The sequence below is a fragment of the Hippoglossus hippoglossus genome, chromosome 20 (assembly GCF_009819705.1).
Source record: "Hippoglossus hippoglossus isolate fHipHip1 chromosome 20, fHipHip1.pri, whole genome shotgun sequence".
In the NCBI taxonomy this organism is placed as follows: Eukaryota; Metazoa; Chordata; class Actinopteri; order Pleuronectiformes; family Pleuronectidae; genus Hippoglossus; species Hippoglossus hippoglossus.
This window is the reverse complement of record NC_047170.1, coordinates 1,764,134-1,785,669: the sequence shown is the minus strand read 5'-3', so window position 1 is coordinate 1,785,669 and position 21,536 is coordinate 1,764,134. Positions and strand designations below refer to the sequence as shown.

The window sequence follows — 21,536 nt, the reverse complement described above, 5'->3', positions numbered from 1 at the left end:
TTATTTTGTTGAGGGAGTCTCTCTGAGGTTTCTACCTTTTCTTTTCCATGTTAAAAGGTTTTGTTTTTGTAGTTTTTCCTTAGTTCTGTGGAGTGTTAGGGGAAGAGGATGTCGCCCCTTATACAGATTGTTAGGCCGTATGAGACAAATTGTGATTTAACAACATGGGCTCTACAAAACGTGACTAATAAACTAATAAAACTTGATTGCTTGATAAGCGTGTCAGACTCTTATATGGCAGTTTTACTAAGTTGAACCTCTATTATCTCAGTAACACAGCACAAGTCTGAAGCGAATGCCATCTGCCGTGTTACCATTCAGGCTGCAGCACAAGGTTAAACACGATAAACGATGATGATGAGGTGATGACATGCAGAGACAGTTACTCCCATCAGGCTATTTTCTTGTAACACACTGACAGGCCCATTTTGAACAAGCTAAAATACAGTTACCAATGTAATAAACAAACATGACAAGAAAGTAATGCAAATGAAGTGGAAGAGGGTGAAGTGAGACGCGGAAGTAGACAGATGCATCCTCCCTCTCAGTTCACCACTTAAATCCCTGTGAGCATGAATATTCATGTCCAGAAGCAGCAAAGCAGGTAATTAGCAAAGCTAAATCTAAGCTATGTTTGGGAATCTCTCACTGTTGTTGTGTTTATAATGGTTGTTTAGTTTCGACTTTGCTTCATCTACAACCTTAAAGGATGAGACATTTTCCATAAATGGACAGAAGTGCATTATTCAAACCAGAGGAAATAATGCACTTGTTGTGGATTATCTTCAGCAGCGGATTTATAAACTTTTGGAACTTTTCAGGCAGAAGAAAGGTGTATATAGGATTTATCTAATTAAACTAATGTGTGTGTGTGTGTGTGTGTGTGTGTGTGTGTGTGTGTGTGTGTGTGTGTGTGTGTGTGTGTGTGTGTGTGTGTGTGTTACCTGCAGTGGGGTTGGCTGCTCGTCCACCGGGGCGATGAGGACCACCAGCTCATGGTCGATGCTCAGGTAGCCGAAGACGTCACACTGTGGCACAGAGACATGGAGCCTCAGGAGCCGCAGGACATCATGGACCGTCAATGGCTGGTTCTTGTTCAGCTGGACACAGGGGTGAAAGGTCAAACATCAGACAATGTCCAAAGGATTGGAGCTGTTTTTCAGTTTTAAAAGAAGTACTGCCGGTCAGATACATTGTAAAGTGTGAGCTATTGTTGAGGTAAATTTGAGACTTTATTTAAATTTTAATATTAAAATATAGTTGTAACTTTGTGAGGAAAAATGCCATAATATCATGTCACCAAGTAATATTTTCCAAATACCATATGAGAGAAAGAATTTGACTGTTCATCAGTCAGAATTCATTATAAAGTAATACTGTGACATTTCTACTTTTTATTGAAAAAACAATTTTCCGCTTAAAAATGTCTACAGTGGCTCTAAATTATTCCATTCATTCCTTTGGCTGATTATTATTTGTCTCAGAAATGTGTTTGTCACTGTTTGAAATACCAATTCAATTAGTGTCCAAACTTTAGCGGGGACATAATGGACAGCAAGATAATTTACTGCAAGCACAGATGTTTATATACTGAATATATTTCAAATTTCAATGTAAACAGCTTTGTGCTTTTCATCTTCTCATTAATCATGCACGAGAAGAATGAAATAATTAACAGCAGTAAAGAGCTGCAGAATGTCAGAGAAGAAAACTAAAGCAAGTATAAGAAAGTGAATGTAGCTTGAGCAATTAACTGAGGCATTTATCTCCTCAGACTCCCCGGGGTTTTGATGACTCCTTTGATATTTAGAGGCTGCAATTTCAGGGAGCAGCAAACATGACAAAGATCTCCGAGGGGATCAGATCAGACGTACGGATCCTGCCTCCACACGTCGGAATGATAATAAGACTAAATGGTGTGGAATGCAAACGAAAAAAGATATGTAAGTAAATCTAGTAACAAGGAGGGAGTCAAATACCTAATAAAGTACAGATGCAATGCAGTATACTAATATGCATATGACAGCAGTACAGATCATATGCTCATTACTGTGGTGCTGTATTACTTTGCTCATAAATGATTTTCTGTCTCTGCTTTCATTTGAATATGCAGCAGTTAAGACTGTGTCTTAAGTGAACGTTATGATTCGAGAACATGAATAAAGCCACAGCGTCTGTTGCTACTTAAAAAAACACTCCCCGCTCTTCTTCAACCTAACTCAATCAATTCTTCTTTGCCATTTTTTTTCCCCAAGCAACACTGAGGTCGTGTCCTCAGTGTTTCATCTAGATATTTGGAGGGTTTAATGAACCTGCAAGAACTTTACATTGTACTTCAGTAAATATATTATTGATATATACTGTACATTGATTGTACAGGCAGATTCCTATTTTGTTGACGTTGTATATTATATTATTCTATAAACAAATAAGTAAGGAATTCATTGTTTCCTAATACAAATTTAATTCCTGGCAGTGTGCAGGGATTAAAATAGTAAAAAGAATCCAAATAACAATAAAATAAAGATTAAAAGACAGTTTTTGCTCCTTTGCTCATATTTCCTTGAGTGAGGGGGCTCTGAGACTCCTTCAACATCCTGGCTACGGCCTTGGGCGATTCTGTGTATGTTTTGTCTTACAAATGTGCACTCACTGAAGTGATTAAAAATAAATAAAAACATAATAATCATAAACTGTGTCAAGCAACTATTTCAGCTGCAACACAATGCTGTATAATATAGATCTATTACTGGGTCAATGTAGTATTTACAGCATCAGGCTAGAAAAGAGCAAATCCATCCTGTGGCAAACAAATGCAATAATCGGGGATGCTTCTTTCTTCAAAGCCTGGGAGTGGTTACATCAGATGTACACGACTCTAAACTTTCTAATGCAAATTGTACATCAAGTGATTAACACCTGACTAACTCAAATCTAGTTCTTGGTTAGAGATTAGTTGTCACCAGATATTTTTAGCCAGTAAGTGTGTATCTGTTGTGTTGCGAACTGAACTAACTGACAAAACTAAGGCCTGACCCATTTACAGTGGAGTCCAGGTGTCTGACAGCAAGCTATGCTGTTATTTATGAAAATTATATGTTTTTAATAGGATTTTAAACTTAAATTTACAAAGTGCAATATGTCAAATCAAAAATATTTTTTTCATGAATATTTGACTATATTAATAAGTAACATTTAGGGTAGTACCATCTTTTTTCTTATTTTTATAGATATATCTTTTCTATTACCTCTAAAACTGTCATTTTTGGAAGTTTTGCCAGCTTGTACTGATACAGTGATTTCGCTTGAGTTAATGTTATTGTCTTTATAAACTGAGAGGGACGCAGCACAATTTATTATATTATATCAACGATATTGTTAAATCCTCCTACTTCCACTTACTAAAATATAGTTTTATGTCTCCCTAACCTAGAAAAGCTCGTCGATTCCTTTGTCTTTTCCCGTTGGGACTATTGCAATGCACTTTATACATGCCTGTGTCAAACCTCAGTAGCTCGTTTGCAGCTTGTTTATAATGCTACTGCTCGTATTTTAACTAAAACAAACCTTAAGTCTCACATTACACCAATCCTTGCATCCCTTCACTGGTTGACCGTTAAATTCAGGATTGATTTTAAGATTCTTTACTAACTTTCAACGCTCAATGCGAGCTGGCCCCTAATTACGTTTCAGAGCTCTTGACTCCCTACAATCCCAGTCTCAACCTGAGATCGGCCAGTCTGTCCTTGTTAGATGTCCCTAGGTCAAGGCTGGCTACTCAGGGTGACCGAGCTACCAGTCATTTTTATAGGAAAGCATTTTTAAAGTCTGATTGGTAACTCTGGTGCTACTGTGTTGTTTGAATTCCTTTTAATCTTGATTTCATTGCAACTATATTTTATATCGTTTCTTAAACGGGACAGCTTTTGACTGTTGTTGCCTGTGACAGTAGGGGTTTAGTTTAAAAAGGCATAGAGGTAACGGTGTCGGATCTACTGAGCTTTCATAGCGCTGCCATTCAAAACAGTAGCCAGTCAGATTTACCTTTAGCCTCAGCGTACCCTCAGGTTCGGCTTCATAACTTTATTGTGAGTAAAAGGCTGAAACACCTTATGACACTTAGGTACAACTGAAGATTATAAGTATCATTATAACAACCAGTCTGACAGAGCTTAAATATGATGTTTAGACAACTGTTCCTGAAACAAAACACAGATCATTTATTTTTAAGACAAGTTGAGGTAATTAATGGGAAACACTATATATAAATAAAGCAACACTGCAACAGTAAACATGGGAGACACTCAAATCATGCTGCTGCTGATCATAAAAAGAGACAAGGACTAGTAACAAGATGTATTCAAAACACCTAAGATGATAGACTGATTTAATGAACTATTGTGGAGACGGATCAGCTGAAATAAAAACACAGGAGTACAATACCAATCAGGCATCTTCAGTACTGCAAGCCCCACACTATAGGTTCCTGTGCGAAAGTAAAGTATGCCCCCCCCGAGCAGGGACGTTTCCGGGGACAAAAAGATTTCCCCAGATCTTAATTTAGATCCTGGTCTGTGGAAATTCCTGCAAAGGTTCCGACTTCGTAGGGGAACATTCCTGCTGTGGAAATGTGGCTTTTGATGCGGAGGAGTGAAGAGGTCCCCTTTATGAGCCAATGGCCCTAACCCTCCATCTACAAATATGTGAATGACTGTAGCAGCAGCCTGTTGCTGAGCACACAGTGTAGAGGTGCTCTCAGCAGGCTCAGCTTTAGTCTCTTAGCAGCTGCAGATTAAATCAGCTCTGCTTGTGTTTGGTATTAAACGGCTTAATGCTGACTCTCACTATGATGCTCTTGTGCTGAGGATTACGGCCAAGTTGACTTACAGCCAAAGCTTTGTTGTATAATTAAGCTGATCAGAGGGAGATGCCAGTGGGACTTATTAGCTACAAACGGTCGGTGTTTAGACACTGACGGCCTTTAGCAGGCTGGGCACACGTTCAGGGAGGCTCAGGGGATGACACTGCAGTTAAAGATGGAACAAAGTAATCACTTCTGATTGGCACATGGAGGATGTTAAGTCAATAATGTTTGTCTCAAGATAAAACCTAGGGAGCTCCACTGCTATGACGTGGCTAATTATAGCAATTAGTGTGTTGGCATACAAGTGAAATGGGATTTTAATTTACTGTGCACTTTGCAGAATTTCACTGGTATGGCCTTCTCTGTTCTTTTGACTATAACTTGGACTGTTTTTTGTTTAATAATTTAACAAAGTAAGTCAGAATATTTGAGCCTGAGCGCCAGAGAACTGTGTTTATACTTTGTTAATATTGACTTTTTTTTGGTGAAGAAATGATTATGTAAGAAAGATGTAAAATCCTTCAGTTGAAAACATTCACATCCAGCGAAAATACTTTGAATTGAAATGTGAAAATTACAGAAAGCAGATTTTAGTTTTTGACGGAACAAGTACAAACATTCAAAATCCTACTTAAGTAAATTTGATCTAAAGAGTGTATTATCAGTAAAATTTACAAATGTGATAATATTGGTTTCGTAGTAAAATGCACATATATGGGTCATTGACGTGACGCCTATATTTTCTGTCCGACTGCATTTTCTTCTGTTAAAAAAAGGTTTAAATACATAAATAAATACCATATATATGTAGTACCTGTCCCGTATATGTACACACTTTAAATTTCCAAAAACCATTAGTTATTTAAATGTTTCTGTTTTTAGTGTCAAAATATCATGTGGTGCGACCGTCCGGCCATGACTGCTGTTGTGAAAACTTCTTTGAAATTACTCAAAATCTATTCAAATTTATTTTCTGCCATATTTGGCATGATTTCCAAAGTCTTTTGTAATCCTGTACAAAATTCCAAAGCATTAGCATTTATAGTTCCATCATAGTATACAAACAAACTTTGTCCGATGATGTCCATTTTATGAAATATCATGTGGTGCGACCATCAAGAAAGGACCAATTTGGGACTTTGATATTGAAATCCATTCAAAGACAGGAAGTTGCATCATAAACCATTTAGCCAAGGACCCACGGAAGCAGCAACAGGTTTGTAACTCTCTCTCAAATTTGGAAAAAAAAAACCTTTTTCACAGCTGGTATGTAGTTGCCAGATTTGGATATCATGTGGAATAAATGTCATAGTGACCTTTTGTGCTGACCTAGTTTGTTTTCTTTAGGTGGCCAATTCCACTTTTTTGACTTGACTTTTTTCTTAGCTTTGCTCTTTTGGGGGATATCTTAAGAACATGGGTCTCAAACTATGACCACAGTGTGTTGTTTTATAAGGAGATCAGACAAAAACACAGGGGAACTCAGATTCATAAACACATCATGTTTTCTGCATCTGAAATGAACTACTAACTCACAAGATACATTTAGTGGAGCAAGAGTTTAAACTGAGTAAATGTACTTAGTGTCATGGAGGATTCATGAAAAAGTTACAACTAGACAGTCAGATAAATCCTTACCTTAGAGAAAGTGTTCATCTGTTCTTTGTTCCACAGGATCTGCAGCATACTGGCACAGATTGGACAACATGCTCCTGAAAAGGTCAGAGGTCAGAGGTCAGGTGTTTTCATAGTACATTCTTAAGAATAAGTCATGCTGTGTTTCATATTCATGCTACAGCTTTAACCTGTCTGAGGACGGTTCATCCACTAAACCTGCAACCTTTCTATCTGAGGTTTTGCTCCACTCACCAGGTGGTGTGATAGGCTGGCAGCCTGGAGTCGACAGAGGTGGACAGGGAATCAAACTGCAGGCGGACTCGGGGGCCACGTCCGACACGGCCCCCACAGCGTGGCAGGAGCCCTCGTAGTCCACAGCGACACGGTCAGAGAAGGCATCGCACACTGTGTTGTAGGTCTCACCGTTATGGCCGCAAACTTCCTGACGCTTCCTGCAGGCATCCTGCAAACGCACAAATATGCACACAAAAACACATGCACACACACTGTGAATTATATATCATACTTTATATTTTCTTCACATTACGTGTCTTTTAGTCCTCTTTAAGGCCACATTTTCATATTTTGTTTTCTGTCTTCTGGTATTTAGCTATGTTATTGTCTCTATGAGCCTTTATGCAGACTACAATGGGATCATCTTCTGAGGAGCAAGAATAGTCAAGTTTGATTGTCTTCTCGGCGCTCCGCCAGGGCCGTGAACGACTCCGGCAGGGCCGATCCGAGGACCTCACTAAACCATCCAATCGTGGGCGGTGTGTACAAAGGGCAGGGACTTAATCAATGTGAGCACATTCCCCATCCATTTATTCCCTGTAAAAAAATATCCAGGTGCTCATGCAGGACCTCGGTTCAGTTCAGTCTTTATTATCCTGTCTGAAATTTGTCTTACAGCAAAACTAGACTGTGTCCAGTGATTTTCTTTTCTCTGTACCAACACTGTTCAGGTTGTTGACAAAAGAGGACAACTATCCTATATTTTGTGCTTAGAACTTTTTTCATTTTGCCGAGTTATCATAAGGGGCATCATGTATCATTGAAGTAAAAAAATAAATTTTACTCTTTACTGTTGTACTTAAGTACATTTCAGAGCTTTGGAGCTTTTACTTGAGTAAAGGAGTTGAACCAGTACTTCTACTTTTACCAGTCTTTTTATCCACAAGTATCTGTACTTCTACTTCAGTAAAGAATGTGAGATCTTTTGCCAACTCTGTATAAAAGTATAAAATGTTTCTAACACAACTTTATCAAGAAATAAGATTGTAGGGTTGACACGTTGGCTCTTTCATTTAAATAAAATGTTTAGTGGCTAAAATCCAGTGCGTCTATGCTACCTATACTATATGCCGTGCACCAACCAGACCAAAAGCGCCAAAGACAAAATAAAAAATAACCACCACCTCTGCAAATCGGCACTAAACACTGCAAAAAATTCCACAGATTTGATTTAGAACTTTCCTTTTAGTGGCACCAGCAGGCTAATACTTTTCTGTCTCCCTGTGACCGCTCTGGCTTCTACCCCATATTGTGTTGACTCTGAAGGTGACAGCAAACTGAGAGGATTATTACCTTTTGATGGAGGACTGCACTCTGTCGAGTGCAAATTAGCTTTAACAACAGTGAGGGCTGCACATGGTTTAGCTCCCAGTCAGAGAGATGCATTTTAGAAACAGCAAGAGCAGGTAAACACTTTGTTGAGCAATTTTCACTTCACAACAATCCCTGAGCCTCACTGTCTCCTGCTCTCCAGTGTAACCTACCTGGCAGTGACCCATGTAAGCCAGAGCTTTCCCAGCCTGCTGCAGGTGGCACAGACTGGGGTGGACCAGGCCGTCAGTATCACAGGCGGGTTCCACGCTGTTCTTATCGCATGCCGCCGGCCGGCCAATGCACTCGAACTGTGGGCAGTTTGATGAATCACTCAGACACACACGGAACTTTGGGATGCACCTGGAAATACAGACAGAATTTACATTTATTCATTCATCTTTCCGCATGTGAGGAGACCAGCTGAGAACTTCAGACTACAAACACTACACACACATGTTAACACACACCTGTGTTTTTTTTCCCTGCTAAGAGGGTCTTTTTGGTAGTCTACCTCACTCTTGAGGGTTAAGGGCAGAGGATGTTGCAACATGTTAAAGCCCTTTGAGGCAAATTGTGATTTGTAAATATGGGCTACACAAATACAACTTTATATATTGATTGGTCATTACACAAACACTGTGAAGGAGGAAAACATTACATATTCAGCAGTATATTTTGGTTAAGAAAAGCAGAAATAAAAGAGCAAAGTAACAGGAGAAAAAACATCACGAATCTGCTATATCACCATAGCAACAAGTCTCCAAGGCTGGGCACCAATCAGGTGTTCAGCAAATGGGAATTGGCTTGCTGAATTTGACTGCAGTTTACCCTTTCAACAAAGGTGTGTGTGTGTGTTTGTGAATATATGTGAGTGTGAGTGTGTGTGTGTGTGTGTCTGGAGATACCTCCAATCAGTGCGTGTTCAGGCTCTGAACAAAGAGAGTTTATGGAAGTTTGTGCTGAAGGATAAAAGACGTCATCATGGGACGCAAGTGAAGGAACTAAATCTGCCAGTGTGAGAATGTCTGTGTGTGCGTGTGCGTGTGTGTGTGTGTGTGTGTGTGTGTGTGTGTTGCGGGAGTGTTTGTGTGTGTAAACATTGAGAATAAGAAGACTTAAACAGAGATATAGTCTTTTGGTTTTTAACAATATACTATGCTAATTGAAAATTCTGGATTTACGTTTAGTATATCCATATACGTATACACACATATATATATAATCCACTAAGTGGACAGAAATAAAATGAGTGTTGTTGTTTTTTGCTGTTCTAAATGAATGCACACCCCCTAAACTGTAGCAAAGACAATAACAGCGGAGCATCAGGTGAAGCTCAGGTGATCTGTGTTAGGACCACAGATAAACTAGTAGTAGCGAGAAAAGACCTGACAGGAAATAGAATATGACCAAATCAACACAGAAAATAAAGAGATGGAGTAGTGAGGGGCAAGAGTGAGGGAGTGACGGTGAGACAGTGACGGTGCTACACGTCTCTGTGTCTGAGGGAGGGGGAAAGGAACAACATGTATGTAACGTTATCTCCACTGGACACATCGTTTTAATGAGATCATAAAGAGGAACACATGAATGTTGTCTGTTCTGAAGACCGACATGAATCAGGGAAATCTCTGGTGCCCGAGTTGACCCCCTCCTGTGTAACCAGATGTTTCCTTGTAAAGCAGCTCTGGGGCTCAGGAATGACATTTTATGATGTTAAACATAGGAAAGCTAGATAAAATGTAGTTAAATGAGTACACTAATGACCGATATTTTTAATTTGATTACATATGGCATCATATCCTATCCATATAGTGCCATTAGGAGAAAACTATTAATTAACAATAAGACATTGAGATAAATGACTAAAATTGCATTTAAAAGACAATAAAAATGGAAACAAAAGGTAAAAGCAAGCACATAAGAAAATACATTATTAACAAAAACGTGTTTTGTGCTACTTGGGCCATATTCACAATTTACTCCATGGGCTGCTTTAGGTTCAAATCCATTGGGTCAGGCCGTAAGAAGAAGGCAAGAAGTGTTGCATCATTGCCTGAAGTGGCTAGCTGGGCCTTTCCTTATATGAGCTGTCAGACCACAGCGATTCCGGAAGGAGGTGTGGAGCTTAAAAACTAAAAGTAGTTGACTTGTGTGAAGGCACATGCGACAGCCATTTTGTCTGAGATGGAGGAGCAGACTGTAAATCTTTTCCTTAGAATGACTTGGTTAACAGTAGAGGAGGGAAGATGCCATGGGATTATCTCCACTGAGCCCGACTCTGAGGGATTTCAACATTTAAAATCACAGATTCATGATTCAAGGATCTATATCATCATCATCATACTGAGGTAATATGAAATTAAAAGATGCTTCTCTGTCCAAGATATCTATATGTATATGAATGTAAATAACAATATATAGAAATATAGTATAAAAAAGATAATGGCAGCATCAGCAAATAACTACATATAGAATAACCCTATTTACAAATATTCCCCGCCAAAAAAATCATATTTACAAGTAGTGCAAATTGTATAATTTGTATGTCAATGACAAATGGAAGTATAGGAGTGCCTTGACCTTTTCAGTTCCAAGTTAGAGATGCAAAGTTTCTCTTCACAGTTGTTATAATGAACCTGGAGTTTAGTTGTGCACTGCCTACACTCTCTTTTCTCAGCAATGTGGAATTCATCCATGGTGCTTTTTTGGGGGAAATGGCACCAACAACATTCACAACTTTAAAACTGAAACTTTCTACAAGATCCTTGACAAAAAGCTGAAGGCAGAGCCGGTGTGGGTGTTACGAATGAATACTGCACAGGTGTTCTGGTTGAAAAAGCCCTTTCTGATTACCTCTGTTTGAATTCTGCTGGTGTCAGAGACGATCATTTAGAGGAAAACATAGTAATGAGCAGAAAAGACCACAATCACTCTCCCGAATCTCGGAAATGTCTAAAGCGTAGAAAATATCTAGGTCTAAGGCATGCCCTTTATTATGTGTTGAATCGTATTATACATTCTCCAGTCAGAATAGCCTCTGGTTTATAAGATGTGCAGCTAGCAATATTTCTTCTGGCCCTCAGTCTAGCAGTGATTGTCGGGCTATCGTGGGTTTTGGTCAGCCTTAATTCTAGTGGTGTGATTAGCATCTCTGGGTTTGTGGCATTAGGATACATCCTGGGAAGCATGTCAGCAAAGTCCGTGATGGGATAGTCTACATTTAATGTAATTCTGTGTGTATATATATATATATATATACATACACTACCGTTCAAAAGTTTGGGGTCACTTAGAAATTTCCTTATTTTTCAAAGAAAAGCACTGTTTTTTTCAATGAAGATAACATGAAATTAATCAGAAATACACTCTATACATTGTTAATGTGGTAAATGACTATTCTAGGTGGAAACGTCTAGATTTTAGGTTTTTAATGAAATATCTACATATGTGTATCGAGGCCCATTTCCAGCAACTATCACTCCAGTGTTCTAATGGTACATTGTGTTTGCTAATCGCCTTAGAAGACTAATGGATGATTAGAAAACCCTTGTGCAATTATGTTAGCACAGCTGAAAACTGTTTTGCTGGTGAGAGAAGCTATAAAACTGGCCTTCCTTTGAGCTAGTTGAGTATCTGGAGCATCACATTTGTGGGTTCGATTATATTCTCAAAATGGCCAGAAAAAGAGAACTTTCATGTGAAACTCGCCAGTCTGTTCTTGTTCTTAGAAATGAAGGCTATTCCATGCGAGAAATTGCGAAGAAACTGAAAATTTCCTACAACGGTGTGTACTACTCCCTTCAGAGAACAGCACAAACGGGCTCTAACCAGAGTAGAAAGAGAAGTGGGAGGCCCCGGTGCACAACTCAGCAAGAAGACAAGTATATTAGAGTCTCTAGTTTGAGAAATAGACGCCTCACAGGTCCTCAACTGGCAGCTTCTTTAAATGGTACCCGCAAAACGCCAGTGTCAACGTCTACAGTGAAGAGGCGACTCCGGGATGCTGGCCTTCTAGGCAGAGTGGCAAAGAAAAAGCCATATCTGAGACTGGCCAATAAAAAGAAAAGATTGATATGGGCAAAAGAACACAGACATTGGACAGAGGAAGATTGGAAAAAAGTGTTATGGACAGACGAATCAAAGTTTGAGGTGTTTGGATCACACAGAAGAACATTTGTGAGACGCAGAACAGGTGGAAAGATGCTGGAAGAGTGCCTGATGCCATCTGTCAAGCATGGTGGAGGTAATGTGATGGTCTGGGGCTGCTTTGGTGCTGGTAAAGTGGGAGATTTGTACAAGGTAAAAGGGATTTTAAATAAGGAAGGCTATCATTCAGGAAGCGTGGGGTGACATTTCTACAGATTACCTCAACAAATGAACAGCTAGAATGCCAAAGGTCTGCAATGCTGTAATTGCTGCAAATGGAGCATTCTTTGACGAAAGCAAAGTTTGAAGAACAAAATTCATATTTCAAATAAAAATCATTATTTCTAACCTTGTCAATGTCTTGACTATATTTTCTATTCATTTTGCAACTCATTTGATAAATAAAAGTGTGAGTTTTCATGGGAAACACGAAATTGTCTGGGTGACCCCAAACTTTTGAACGGTAGTGTATATACACACACACACACACTTATATATACATATACATTTATATATATTTATGGCCGTTAGCTTTTGATGACTCTGCATCTGATACATTAGCTACAACAGAGTGAATAAATTGCTCACTCAAATATTTAATTAAGTGCCACAATCCTCCTCTCAACCTGCGTTATCTTCTCACCAGCAGCTCATCGTTTGGACAAACACATTGGCATTTTAATGTCATTTTCTTTTGCAGTTCAGAAAAGCTTTGAATGCTAAGCAAGGAAAGCAGCTACGTTTATGCAAGGGTTCTGTCCCGAATGTGAGCTTTCATTCGGTTCTGCAGTTCCACTGTAGATGTTTTCATAAGTGCAAATGTAACCGGTGAAATGAGAAAATGTAAGATGACAGCAAAAAGGATAGAAAAGGCAAAGAGAGCTGAGAAAAACACATCTGTACTGTAGCAAAACTGCATAATTAATAACATTATGGTGCGTTCAGCATGTGGGGAATTACCCTATACTTGTGAACCTGGCACTAGCCTGTATCCAGTGTAATTTTTATGTGCAAAAGCAGAATGCAGCTGACATGAACACAGACAGGAAGGTCATTAATAAAGGGCAGGAATTACCTTCACGTACCGGCATCAGAACAACAGGAGCATGTAATACTTTACTGACTGATTCCAATACTAATCACTTTTGACAATTGGCAACATTTCTGATTGGTGTTACACTGCTGTCAAAAATGTGCAACACGTTGTGCAGATTTTCTACATTAAAGGTGTCCTGTACTGTTTCTGACACTAATAGTGCTATAGAGCAGACATGTCAAACTCCAGGCCCGCAGGCCACTTCTGGCCCGTGGTACAATTATATCCGGACCGCGATAAAATATCCTATGTCTATCTTAACTGGCTGCATTGTGAACGAAGAACTGAACGAATCAGTTTTCATATGATGAACGTGAACGACGTTCATTTTTTAAATCATCATCGTATCAGGCCACTATGTGAAATACCAGGAGCGAGAGAAGATGTTTCTCCCCGGGGCTCCACCCCCTCGGTACATGAAGTAACTTAGCGTTTGTTTGATTCGCTCCAGAGTTTATGAGGCTGCATTCAAACATCATGAAAAATGACTCGTCAACATTTTGTGCTCAGTACAACACGAGATTTGATGCTCACAGTCAGGACTCAGTGTTAAAATGAGCGGAGCGACACGCAGACATGAGCCGACACCATCGATTCATAACTACACACATGACCGTACGTTTGTCACCGAAATCATCCCAATAAAAAACTGAACAAATCAACGTGAACTACTTCATTTTTAGTGTGAACTGGCACAACACTGCATACCTGTGTGAGCAGCATTTTTATGTACATGTGCCAGAGCCAGATGTTTGGCAAAGAAGAATGTAGCCTACCTAAATATGTTTTCTTTTTGCACTATATCCAATATCCTGTCTATCCTGTTTAATAAATGTTGACCCTGTTTGGCCCTCGACGTAGTCCCAGTTTTTAATCTTGGCCCTCACTGTGATTGAGTTGGACACCACTGCTTTAGAACAATGTTTTATTGTTTGTGTGTGTTTAATCTTGTGCCCATGCACAGGACGCACATGCAAACATACATGTTACAAATGCCTGCAAAACATTGCCCAATATTCCACTTATCCACGAAACGACACCAAACTCTCTCTCCAGTAGCTAATGGATTATGCTCTTTGAGCTGTTGAAAGACCTTTCAGTTTCAAGGAGTTCACTTTAAATTAGTGATTGAAAACAGTGTTTCTGTTAGAGAAGAGAAAGTGGGAGAAGTAGAGTTGAGATTATGACATGTCTGTGCATTGTATTGAATTTACCGAGATAACAACAGGAGAATATCAAATACAAGGAGATATCTAAAATGATAAGATATACGTCTTGTCTTTATTTTAGATTTGTATATAATTTCTATAATTTTTACCTTGAGTTTTTATTCTTGAGCACAGGCTTCTGCGCATGACCCATTGCATTTCACTATTGTTTCTGAGTGTGACTATAAACCTTTGTTTAAAAGGCAATGTTACAAATAAAGGCCTGGGTTCCTAACGTTTTTTTTGAAGTTGAGCTAAACAGAGAATTAAAAGAAACATTAAAATGCCATTGGTTTGTGAATACCACTAACAATGCATGTTGTAAATAAAAAATGCAGAAGTCATTGATGTTTCCTGTCAAGGTGGAATATCCTACAAAACAATACTAAGATCACTGGTGAGGGGTCAGCACTAATGGGTGGAGTCCAGGGGTGAGGATGATTTAGGAATGAAATGGTTAAAAACAATGGTTTTGTAGCCACAGCCACTGGAAACAGCAACATACTGTCAAGAAAAAGTTGCAGAAAAAGAGATGGAGGGGGAAAGAGAGAAAAGAAAAGGAGGGGGAAATGAGCAGCCGAACCCACCTCTGATTTCTCTGGCATGGTTTGTCGGCACAGGGGTTGCTCAGGTGGCACTGGCCAAAGACAAACTGATGGTCCTTGAATCCCATACAGCGAGCCACACAGGCAGAGGGGTAGGTCCGCCCGTTAGAGGCACACACTGGGATGAAGCGGTCCGGACAACTACAGGGGAGACCTGGGGGAGAGAGGGGGAGATAACAATTATTATGAAGGAGGAAACAATTAATTCCTTCACCTATGATGAAATGATAGGATGACTGGGACACATTGTAATCATGTGAGCCCATAGTTTCCACAGAGGAACCTGTATAGGTTTTTCTGTAAATGACAGAAATAAGACAAAAAAACTTAACCATTTTAAAAACAACTACGACAAAACCAATCAATCAATGAATAAAAGCTTAACAATAGTGTAAAAGAGAGATTGACTTCAAATAAAGATCATACATGTAATTAATGTTTAATTCAAAGCCTTGTTCATTGATCTGCACTAAGCTGTTGAAAGACAATTCATGTACAGATGAATAAAGTAAAGTATTAGTTCAGAAGTTGAGTGAGTAGTTTGTCATTACGTAGCCTCTGCATTCAGTACATTTCTGTTTTTATCAGTATTATCATTTGATTTGATGACCCTTCTTAGAAGAGACACATTAATGGACAAAATATATTGATGATCCACTGAAAATTTGAATTAACAAGCAGGCTGACATTTATGACAACATATGCCAACATAACATTAAAACGTTCTGTGGATATAATGTTACTTTCAGGCAAACCCTAACCCTAACCCTTACTGTCAATCAGCATCTTTTGTGTCATAAATTTGGAAAGATTTACTAAATTCCAGGATGAATGTTGGCAGATGTTCTAAATCTTCCTCTGGATGGTTGTTTGCTATGCTATCTGACATGAAAGGTTTTTGACTCAAGCTAAACGCAAACAGAAAACAGCATGTCAGTCAATCCAGCTTCTGAATGAGACGCTGCTCAGCAATGAAGAGAGCAGGTAGAGAACAGCAGCTGAAAGTGCAGTACTGCGCAGTGAGCAGGGAGAGAGAGCAGTTCTGTTTGAACTGAGTTTGGAAATGTTCACTGGATTTAAAAATTGTAAATATACTTTATTTCTATGCCGCTTTTCCAGTCTTCCAATGCCTTTTCACCCTACATTCATACACTGTTGGCACAGGAACACAGACTGGAGGAACTGACCGAATGACGACCTTCTGGTGAGTGGATGACTCCTGGGGCACAGCGGACGAATCACAGCCCGCGATTTACTACTGTGTGCATGAACAAGAAAACTGTTGCCTTTCCCACTAACCTCACAAAAGACACCTGTAACCATGGTAACTGTGCGCAACAAAGACAATGATTATATTAAGGAACTTTCCATTTTCTAGATCCTTCAACTGGTGGAATAATGAACTGAAGTGACCACAACATATATTTAAACCATTACACGGACGAACCAGTAAAGTGTCGTCGGTCCTCGTCTGAGTTGCCGAGGCGGAGACATTCCCTGCTGGAGCAGATGGTGTTTCCAGCAAAGCAGGAACAAGTGTGACAGTCAATCCTGAAAGATGTCCCATGGCCTGGTGGTGACACAAACAGGACAACAAGACGCCATGATTTACATTCATAAAATATCAAGATGTGACAAAAGAAAAAGAGCAGCATCATTCATGGTGAGCAGCTGCAGATGAGTGATGGACTTTGACAGTGTAGAGAGGAGTGATTCATCTCATACTGAGTGATGGAGTGTGTTTTTGACTTATTGCTTGTTATTGGTGTCAATAATCATTAATCTACACATTCCTACAGGAAAGCAGTGATTTATCACTACCATTAATATCCTGCTGGCTGTTCTTCAATTCATTAAAAATTCATATATCTTATCTTTACAGATCTTAAAACTCGTGATAGGCCTCGGGGATACATGCAGCCAGAGAAATAGCCACGCTCCAGACATTGCTCATATACAAGCAGATAAAGTTAACTTTAAAAAAAAAACTATTTCTCATTTACTTTGCTCCACAGTGTACAGTTTGAGTTTGCTTGCCTCAAATGAAACCTGACATTCTGTTTTAATATAAACATCCTGCTGCCATTGAAGAGAGAAACTAATAAATGCTTTCGGCTCATGGAATGTGAATAAGGGCTGTGTTCTCTCATGCTGTCTGCACTTCACACTTGGAATGTTCTTTATGAATAATTATCAATAAAGGAGTGCTCAAACTTGTTTTCTTATTCATGGACATTATATAATTCAGCTGGTGAAGCACATCAAACTTAAGTAAGTGAGAAGAGAACTGATTCAAATTGAAAAAGAAAACTGTTTCCCTCAACTCAGGGTTGAACTAAGGGTTGAATTCTGCCCTGGCGTTTTCCCTTTAAGGCTACATACAGGCTGCACTAGACCTCTCCACTAACCATTTTAAACATCCCCATTTAAAGGCCTTTAAAATGACACACAGTGGTTATAACAGAAAAATGAACCATGCGGAGAGGTGGGTCAGTTTGCATGCACAGCACCATCCATTTGGATCTGAGACGTGACCATTCATTAACTGCTGCTTTACAAAAAGCTGCACATGCTTCTACATACATCTATTCTCCCGTTGATTATTTTAATAGCTGTCAGCCAGGGCTTCTCCAGCTGAAGGAAAACGCTGCATGCTGCTCTGCAAAGAGGCCGGACCACGACACTTGTGCATTTGCCTCCCTACACTGGCTTTTTCTTAGATTTCTTATCGATTTTAGAAATGTCTTACTTTTAAATACCTCTCAAATTGTACCCTGCTGGTTAATCTCAGGTCACAGTTTGTGACTAAGGGTGGGATTTTCTATATGCTATTAAAGCCCCAACATTATGGAACTCTACTGAACTTAGACTCAAGCTTCTTTTAAATCTCTTTCTTTTTTTTCTTTTTGTGAATGCTCTTGGAAATGCCTAGTCCTATTTATTTTATCATATGGATTTTATGGTTTATCCTTATTTCTATTTGCCTTGCCTGTGGCTCAGGAGGTCGAGCAGATAATTCCCTCAACTGAGGGTTGATGGTTTCACCTGCTCCTCCATTCCACATAAAATCCAGAGCTTTGCCTTTCACACATGCACAACGCAGCAGGAGCTTCTCTGCACAGACGTGTTCACAACAGCAACCAATCCGCATTATTCAGGCAAGAGTTGGTGCAGCCTGGTGTATTAGACAGAGGAAGTGAGTAACGTATTAACTCCGCTGCAGAGATCACAGGATTTTCTTTACGACACTAGGACACCGGCATCTGCTCTTATCGCCACAGACTCTCCAGACATCTTCGCCATTGTGTCTTCTCTTTGTGTGTGGCACCGCTTTTTCATCGGGAGATATTTGTTTTCTTTTCATTTTTGCGTCTGTCGTGTGTTAGAAGCATCATCAACCCCCCCACTCTCTCGCGGTGAATCCAGGGGGAGAAGTCCTGCTGTGTTCTCACACTGGATTCTCCTGACTTTCATGCTGACTTTACACTGGGGGGCCCGGCAGAGAAAGGTCCGCAGATAATCCGGAGGCTCTCACTTGGACCATGTAATTTTCTGCCAGTAGGGGTCTCTCAATTTCAATAAAATTTCAATTAAAATGTATTTGTATAGCGTCAAATCATAACATGAATTATCTACATATAAAGGTTGACACCATAAAAATTATGGGGAAACACAACAGTTCCCACAATGAGCCAGCACAATTCAAACAATAACAAACGATATAGTGGCATGGGATCAGAGGAGTTGACATCGTCGTCACTATCATAGTCAGCTTCTCTCACAAGGTTTTTATCATCTGGATATGCACCTTCGACAGGTGACCGAATTGAACTTAAAATGTATCTACCTTTGAATATTGCTGGAAAATGTTATATCATGTAAATAATCTATAAGCAATAAAGACAATTAAACATATTCCACCTTTAGAAGGACCATCCTTATCATTTTGCTGTGATAATGAAAACGGTGGCAGAAAGCACTAATAATCGAGTTGGAACAAGCTCACACGCAGAGAGCAGCAAGAACTGTCTGTTCCTTTACCCTGTGAAAGCAAAAATGTTATATATACACAAAGAGATATCTTTTCACACAGGAATGCCTCTGATACAGATTGCTGTTGAACTCCTTCTGCAGCATTTTGAGTCCTTGCACCTTCTGTTGTCACTTATTTATGATGTTAATTGGTCTGTGAAAAAAGCCTTGGCGTCAAACGCAATTATGAGAAGGAAAGTCACATTTTTCTAAAAGCTCTGACTGGAATCTGAACAATACAGAAGAGCCAAATAGCCACATAAATATGGATGACTCGTGTTTTGTCGATGCATATTTAAACCCGCACAGGAACAACTCTGTAAAAAAAAAAAAAACTGTTGTCGGATAATGAATAAGAATCTTTCCAATCTATAACACCCATTCCATATAACATGAATGCTGTATGAGCTCTGCGCTCCCCGCAAAAAAGTTATCTGGATAACTATGCTGTGTGAATACCATGATAACCCCTTAAAATACATCTTCCAGGTTTTAGTTTACCAAGTTTTGTCCTTGGTGTCTGACAGTGAAGTATGCTAGCAAGCTTGATCAATAACTGGACAACAAATGGATACATTGTATTCCAGATAATTAATTGGAATTTGTTCTGTTCTCTGTCATCATTTAGCTTATTCAAAATATCATCTTTGTTATCATACAACAAATTGCTCATATTTTCAGTAATGTCACTGTTCCAGGATCTACATGATTTCTTTCCCTTCCTTTAATCTTTATTTATTCATAGATTTTGATTGTGTCTAGTTTTAGTTTGCAACTGTTCTTCCTCTCCTTACTTTGTTCTCTTCTTTGTTGTATGTTCTGTAACTGCATGTTGGGTTCTGTTTCTATCCTTGTGCTGTTCTGTTTCCCATTTGTAAGGGCATGGGAGCCCCTTGAAAACAAGATGATACACCTGGGGTTTATCCAAAACATTTATAATTTGATCAATTTCAACAAATGTCTCATGACTGTCCACAATACATTTCAGGGTTGTTTTTTATCGAAAATATGTGACTGAACAGTTGATCCTCCCCATCATAATATGTTAAAGGTTTTTCTGTGACCAAAGTTTGTCGATATGTTGTTCTAATCCCTACTGTTTCTAACAGGGGGGAGGATTTTACTCAACAGTCTGTAAACCTGCTTCATTCTGCCTCAAACACGTTTTACAGGAGAGCTTAAGTGTGATAAACATGTGCAATCTGCTCAAATGAGGCTCTCTACCTTTTCAACTTCCAACTAAAATTATAATAATATGGAGTATAATCCTGAAAAGTTATGCAAACCAACTCTTAAATAATTAAATTAAATGTACAAACATGGATCGAGTTGAATTGGGTAATATATGAACGCTAAGTGATCAGTGGTCTCATCTGTGCAGCTGCCTCTAAGAAGTTATTTTTCTGTTTCACAAAAATGGGACTGCATAGATTTAAAGTCTGTGAAATCCTTAGAGAGATCTCTCCTCTGATCCAGGTGCAGCTGACAGACGTCACTGACACGGTCTGTGGCACAGATAATACCATTCCACCTCAGTCACCACCTTAGAGGACATTTTGATCTTCAGTGCCTCATTTGGAAAGAACCACAACTCCTTCATCTCCACCAGAATCATCTGTAAATGAATTTCTGTGGTGTCTCATGTCATTAGTTTGGAAGAGGAGACTGATAAGACTCCTGGCTTCTGACAATACTGTTTCTTTGAGGCTAGCCAGGTCTCAGATTGAGACTGGATTACAGATACCTGCAGACTACGATATAGAGTTTAAATTCCGTATTTGTTTATAATGCTATGCTATGTCTGGCACTGTGGATGGGTAGATTGCTTAGCTGCGTGGTTCAGAAAGTAACATTTAACACAAGCCATGACATTTAGACATATTAACAACCAAATACAGTATTGGGCGAACTGAACCAAAGATGTGAGCTATAATTAAGCAGATTAAAGAAACCTGGTTTGGGTTGCAACAGCCATCCATCAATACATTTGTATGAATGGCAACTAGTTTTGCAGTGGTGATTTATTATACCGGATTGCACCATTATGGAATCATCGAATCACTGAGTTTGAAGCAACACTTGTAATTATTTTACCTTAAAAAGCAGCTTTAAAATTTGCTCGCTGGTACACTGACTTGGAGTAGGGAGAATTGTGCAGCTTTCATTCCCACTCCTCACCCTCTTGCATTGTGTAACTTTGGTGAGTGGGTACAATCTCAAGTTCAAGAACGCTGAACAATCAGTTCAAAAGATGTAGAAGTGATGAAAAAACAGCATGGATTTTTGACTTTCAGCCAGGAAACACTTTAAATATGAAAAAATCCAAACAGAGTTTTACATAATTGTTACAGCGACACCTT

The 21,536-nt window shown here is 39.2% G+C and overlaps 1 protein-coding gene across 1 annotated transcript in view; it reads right to left on the bottom strand.

Annotated features, from left to right (window-relative positions):
• reck (reversion-inducing-cysteine-rich protein with kazal motifs) overlaps positions 1-21,536 on the bottom strand; it is a 69,478-nt gene that overhangs the window by 7,280 nt on the left and 40,662 nt on the right. Inside the window, exons 15-20 of the mRNA XM_034572530.1 lie at positions 16,592-16,714; positions 15,127-15,298; positions 8,260-8,449; positions 6,734-6,944; positions 6,503-6,576; positions 945-1,100 (exon numbers count right to left, since the gene is read on the bottom strand). Coding sequence (XP_034428421.1) covers positions 945-1,100; positions 6,503-6,576; positions 6,734-6,944; positions 8,260-8,449; positions 15,127-15,298; positions 16,592-16,714 — 926 coding nt within the window. The remainder of the gene's footprint in view (positions 1-944; positions 1,101-6,502; positions 6,577-6,733; positions 6,945-8,259; positions 8,450-15,126; positions 15,299-16,591; positions 16,715-21,536) is intronic.